Here is a 6,391-nt window from a genome sequence, read left to right on the forward strand (position 1 = left end):
ATAGAAAATCGACGTACTCAAAACTTTGGGTTTAATACTTTGAAATTAGATGCTCCGATACTTTCAGTCGTTGCATTTCAATACTATGAAACTTCATACTCCAAATTTCCGAGGGGACTAGACTCGGAAAGCAATTCAGCGACCAGTGCAGATCAACCACGTTGTAGGTGAAGCTATTTACGTCATTATTGAGTATTTGAAATGGCAGACTACTCATCGGAAGGCTAAAGTGGACCAACCTTGTCGTTTTCTCTTTTGCCTTCTACGAAATTGCGTCCTTTTTCCCACATTTGTTTCTATATTAAGGTCCAGTGCTTCGCATATTAAACATTTTTATTCTATGATACAAAGGAGAAGTCGACCTGCCTGGTTTTCTTGCTCTGCTTCCATCCTCGACTCTGCTTTCGGGGACACCATGACTCTGCAACAATTTGCCATGCAGATCTCTGCTTTCCTCATTGCCTTGTTTCTATATCCATCATCAGCCATCTCCAACTCATCATTATTTGGAGATAGGCGAGTGTTGCTTTCAATGAAAGCAACCATGGACGATCCTAATCATATGTTAGATACCTGGACACCGTCCAACCACACCACCCATTGCTCATGGATTGGCGTCCATTGTGATCACCTCACGGGTCGAGTAGTGGCTCTAGATCTCTCCGACATGAATCTCTCAGGCTCATTTCCCAATCAGGTCACGGACTTGTCAGCCCTCCATTTGCTAAACGTCTCTGGGAACTACCTCAATGGAAGCCTTCCCTCCCACGTATCAAAATTGAAGAACCTAGAGGTCCTAGACATCTCTTACAACTCTTTGTCAGGGGCACTGCCACTGGATTTGAGCTCTCTCCAGAAACTCCGGTTGCTCAATGTCTCTTATAATGACCTCAATGGAAGCCTTCCCTCGGACATATCAAAATTGAAGAACCTAGAGGTCCTCGACGTCTCCATAAACTCTTTGTCAGGGGCACTGCCACTGGATTTGAGCTCTCTCCAGAAACTCCGATTGCTCATCGTCACTGACAACTTCCTCAATGGAAGACTTCCCTCGGACATATCAAAATTGAAGAACCTAGAGGCCCTCGACGTCTCCCTAAACTATTTGTCAGGGGCACTGCCACTGGATTTGAGCTCTCTCGTTAAGCTCGAACATCTTGATCTGACATATAATATCTTCTCCGGCAGCATTCCCAGGGAGTATGGGAAGCTGAAAAATCTAGAATATCTTTCATTGTCGAAAAATTATTTGAGAGGAAGAATACCTGGAGAGCTTGGCAATTTGGGGAACTTGAAAATGCTTTATCTGGGAAACTTCGGTTATATACGGAACGACTCCAATAGATTCAATGGAGGGATTCCTCCCGAGATAGGGAATTTGAGCAAGCTTGTCCATCTTGATATGGATGGTTGTGGTCTTAATGGTTCAATTCCTGCTGAGATTGATGGTCTCAAAAATCTAGAGACAATGTATTTGCAAGACAATGCCCTCACTGGTGAAATACCCGTGGAACTGTGGGATCTGAACAAGTTGAGAGAGCTGGATCTTTCAGACAATGGTCTACAAGGCAGGATTCCATATAAGATTGGGAACCTGCAAAATTTGGAGGTTTTGCGACTTTCCTCCAACAGATTCACTGGTTCCATCCCTCCGAATCTCTGCAACGGCGGGAGGTTGCAGATGTTGGCTACACATAATAATTCTTTCATTGGCGCGATTCCTAATTCTCTGGGCACGTGCAATTCTCTTTGTGAAGTCTACATGGGGCAAAATCATTTAAACGGTTCGATTCCTGCAGACTTCCTATATTTACCCAACCTGACTTGGATCGATTTGGGCAGCAATTATCTCAGTGGGACCATACCAGAGAAAATGAATAATGTACCCTCCATGCTTATAAGTATGGATCTTAGCCAGAACGAGTTCATAGGTCCCATCCCAGCGGAAATGTCCACCATCAGCTCTCTCGTGCGTCTGAATGTATCTAGAAATCATTTAAATGAGAGTATTCCCGTCAAATTACAGAACATGCAGAACTTGATCGAACCTGATTTCTCTTACAATAACTTTTCAGGCATTATTCAAGAGGGTAGTTTGTTTTTCTATTTGGATGCAAGACATTTTGCAGGAAATCCCAACTGGTGCAGACCACATTTGGGCAATTGCACTTCGCGAGGTCAAGCCCACCGTAAGCGTGGCCTTCTCTTAGTGCTGGCACCTCTGCTCTTCTGTTTGCTGCTTTTGGTAGTTGGGGTAGCCATATATAAAGGTAGAGCTAGGGCCGTCAAGAAAATAGTCGACACCAGGTTGTGGGAAATGACGACCTTCCAAAAGCTGGACTTTGGGAGCGATGACATTGTACAATGCCTAAAAGAAGAAAACATCATCGGCGAAGGAGGAGCGGGAGTGGTGTATCGAGGCATCATGCCCAATGGCCAACAAATTGCAGTGAAGAAACTTACGGGTATTGGCATCGGTTCTTTAAATGATCATGGATTCTCTGCAGAGGTCAATACTCTCGGCAAAATCCGGCATAGGCATATAGTGACATTGCTGGCCTTTTGCTCCAATCATGACACTAATCTTCTGGTGTATGAATACATGCCTAACGGAAGCCTGGGGGAGCTGCTCCATGGAAACAATGGAGGGCATCTGAATTGGGATAGTAGATACAAAATTGCAGTGGAGGCTGCCAAGGGGTTGCGCTATATTCACCATGATTGTTCGCCGCTTATACTTCATCGCGATGTGAAGTCCAACAATATACTTTTGGATTCCAATTTTGAAGCACATATCGCTGATTTTGGCCTGGCCAAGTTACTGCATCATTCAGGTACCTCGGAGTGCATGTCTTCAATAGCAGGCTCTTTTGGTTACATAGCTCCAGGTAAATTGTCGTTTCATTCTTTATCATTTTTTTACTGTTTGTGCTCAAGTATTTGTGCTTGGGTTTCCTGAAAGTTTTAGGCTACACATTGTTTCGCTGTTTTTTGAGATTCCCCGCGCTTTTCGAGAAGCTTAGTGGTCTGATTTTCCTATTCTAATAATGATTTTATAGGAGCGAGCCTTTCCATCAAATGACCCGAATTAAAAATAAATGGAAAATAAAGTGATGCCTTTACTATTTTATGTGATAATTATTGAATTGACAGAGTATGCGTACACTCTGAAAGTGGAGGAGAAGAGCGACATATATAGCTTTGGAGTGGTTCTGCTTGAGCTGATTACAGGCAAACGACCAGTGGGAGAATGCGAATTTGAAGAGGGCATGAACCTCGCCGGTTGGGTGAAGAAGATGACGAAGTTAGAGAGAGGAAGAGTTATGGAGATTATAGATCCGAAGCTGAGCGACTTCCCAATGGAGGAGGCCATGCATATGTTCTTCGTGGCTTTACTCTGCTTGCAAGAACAGCCTAAGCACAGACCAAGCATGCGCGAGATAGTGCATATGCTCACACACTGTAAGCCGAGGCTTTAATTGTACCTCAAATTGCACCAGCGAGGACCAAACTCTTCACCCAACCATTAACCATGAGACCACATATCTTCTGGAGAAGAAATTAACAGTTGTGAGGAGAAGAAATTGAAAAGGGGCCGAGTATGAGGATGACTTCCTCCCTCAATGATTACTGCATGTGCCATGTCCGATTAGTTTTTATTTTTATTTTTAAATAAAATAATGTTTTGTGTTTTTTTTCTATAAATAAAATAATGTTTTGTGACTAGTGTTTTAAAGATTAAAATAGTTATATAAATAGATGGTTGATAAATGTTGATGGTATGATTGGAAAAGTGATTATGACGGGAAAAGAATATTTTATTTATTATTTTTAGAGCTAAAATGATGATTTTGGTTTATATAAATTATCAAGTGGAATTTGTTCACTAACTAACTAGTGGAATAAAAAAATAACTATTTAACACTTTTCAAATATCTCTTTTCATTCGGATTATTCAAATATTTTACCATTTATAATCTTATAAAATAAATAAATAAATGCCCCGAGTAAAATGAGATATTAACTAAATTCCGTCTTCGTTCTTGTTCTACCCTGATGACTTCAAAACCTTATAGGTGAAGGCTTAGTAGCAGAGGAATATATATCAAAATTCTGGATTCCACAATTCTTATCCTGTGAAAGACGATTCCTTTACCTCTTCCATCGATAATATTTCAATTTTAATTTTTTAGTTTTTTCGCATAATATTTTTTTCCATTTTTCAAATATTCCGATTTTTAAAATGTCCAAATATTTTCACTTAACTTCTTTGGGTTATCTAATGTAACATCAAATGAATTGATTAGATTCGAGTTAAGGTCAACTTAATGAGAGATTAAAAAGGAAAAAATTCAAAATGAATTCTTAAAGTACTAGGAAAATATAATAGATTAAAATATTTCTAAATTTCTAAATGAAAATTTTGTCTTTTTAAATTGATTTAAAAAATTATTGTTATTTCAAATTAATTTTAAAAATAGCTTTCATTACACAATTTCAAACTTTATTTTTAACTTAAAAAAGCACTTTTTACTTCCATTAAATATTAAGAAAACTGAGTAGTAACATTTCAAAAATCTTAAAAAAACTAAGTAGTTGCATTTCAAACCACACTTATAATGATTATGGAAAATTAAATTACACCAAAGGAAAAATAATTTTGTGCAATTTCAGTAATTTTTACTTAAACTTCGGCGAAGTAAACCCTTATCCTTTAAAATAAATCTTCCAATGTTTACATTGGAAAATAGAATCTTGAATACTTTGGAATTAGATGGTCCGAAACTCCCTGCCTTGGATCTTAATAGGTTTGTCCTCGTTTTTCATTTGTGTTTGATCCAAGAAACATCCACATTTTGTAAATGTGTTAGAAAACCTGCACAGATGAATCTAGCTAGTAAAGGCTGAACACACAACTTTGCAGAGCAAAAACACTAAAAGAATCAAAAGAACAAAAAAGAATGATTGATTTAGAAAATAGGTTACGATGCTCATGATATAGCATTACTGGGTGAAGAGCCCAAGGTAATGTGCCATAGTGGTGATCAATGAGAAGACTCAACACTTAGAGCAAGTTCCAGAGAGAACTAGCCAGTTGCAGAGTGAAAGGAGGAGCAAATCAGGGAGTAAATCATGCAGAAGAACTAGCGAGTTGTGGAGGGAAAGGAGGAGAAAATCATGGAGTAAATCATGCAGAAAAAAACTATACTAATGGATATAATTGTAGCAGATATTCCACCAAAGTTTGGTATGCTGTTGTCCAGATCATGGGATGCTAAAATCAAGGGAACCATGCAAATGGACATGTCAAATTCCACTATCACTGGTTTCTGTGAGAAGAGAAGATTATATTGAGAATCTAGAATGGCATATATGGTCAGAAGCAAAGACAAACCTCAAAATTTCTCAATTTATGCAGTGGAAACAGAGTTAGGATCCTCTATTCTTTTCAATGGGATCACTAATGAAACAAAAAATCAGCAAACAGAAAATCAGCAAGTTGAAGAAATTGACAGAGAAGGTTGGTGGCAGATGAGCTTTGATGGTTCTACTGGATGGATCTGGTGTTGGAATTTGGGTAATCAACCCAAGAGATGAAATTAAGTTTTGATCTTACAAGCTAAATTTCGATTGCACCAATAACATGGCAGAATATGAAGCTTGGTTTTGGGTTTGGAAAATTTAAAGAACTTAGGTGCTAAAAAAAATTCAGCTTTTGGTGATTCTGAGTTAGTCATTAAACATGTAAATGACAGCTATCAGATTAAAGATGTTAGAATTAGAGACTACAAAAATTTAATTCTTGAGTTACTGGAAAACTTTGAAGAACACAATTTCACAATCAGGCCTAGAGGACAGAACAATATTACAGATTCCTTAGTTGTTTCAGCCAACCAATTTACAATTCCAACTCATTCTAGAGAGGAGTATGAGATTGAAATCAGACATAGGTCAGCCATTCTCGATAACATAAAAAATTGGTAGGTCTTTGACAATGATCAACAAGTCAACCACTTCTTAGAATTGAAAGAAGAATTTGAGACTACTCAAGTTTACTAGCAAAATATGTTTGCTAAAACGAAAGCCAGTACAAAAGTCATCCAGTTGAAAAACAAATGTATTCCAAAGTGACTGATTCCTCTTGAAAAATTGTTTGATGAGAATGATGTAGCCAAGATTCCTAAGATAAAATTTGATGATGAAGAAGTTGAAGCTTGTAATCTTGGAACTGGAAATAATCCTAAGTGTGTCAAGTTGTCCAAGTACCTTTCTTCTGAAGTAAAACATAAATATGTTGATTTGATGGAAAAAATACTCAGATGTCTTTGGATGGAGTTATTCAGATTTGAAAAGTTATGATCCTAGTATCATACAACATACAATACCAATA

At 38.1% G+C, this 6,391-nt stretch overlaps 1 protein-coding gene across 1 annotated transcript; it reads left to right on the forward strand.

Annotated features, from left to right (window-relative positions):
• The first annotated feature begins 415 nt into the window (after positions 1 to 415).
• LOC149172018 (uncharacterized) lies at positions 416 to 3,647 on the forward strand. The gene is made up of 2 exons (XM_089426168.1): positions 416 to 2,888; positions 3,154 to 3,647. Exons 1-2 carry the CDS (start codon positions 416 to 418, stop codon positions 3,477 to 3,479), a joined length of 2,799 nt encoding a protein of 932 aa, XP_089282294.1. The 3' UTR covers positions 3,480 to 3,647.
• Positions 3,648 to 6,391: the final 2,744 nt, after the last annotated feature.

Source organism: Pinus tabuliformis, chromosome 4_2, assembly GCF_031772625.1.
Source record: "Pinus tabuliformis cultivar Carrire ecotype Pingquan chromosome 4_2, CPIR1, whole genome shotgun sequence".
Classification (NCBI taxonomy): domain Eukaryota; kingdom Viridiplantae; phylum Streptophyta; class Pinopsida; order Pinales; family Pinaceae; genus Pinus; species Pinus tabuliformis.

What these genes read in the sequence shown, in the direction of transcription:
- LOC149172018 (XM_089426168.1), top strand. Translation starts at nt 416, where the DNA reads ATGACTCTGCAACAATTTGCCATGCAGATCTCTGCTTTCCTCATTGCC. An exon ending in TTTTGGTTACATAGCTCCAG is followed by an intron (nt 2,889 to 3,153) that starts GTAAATTGTCGT and finishes TTGAATTGACAG; the next exon opens with AGTATGCGTACACTCTGAAA.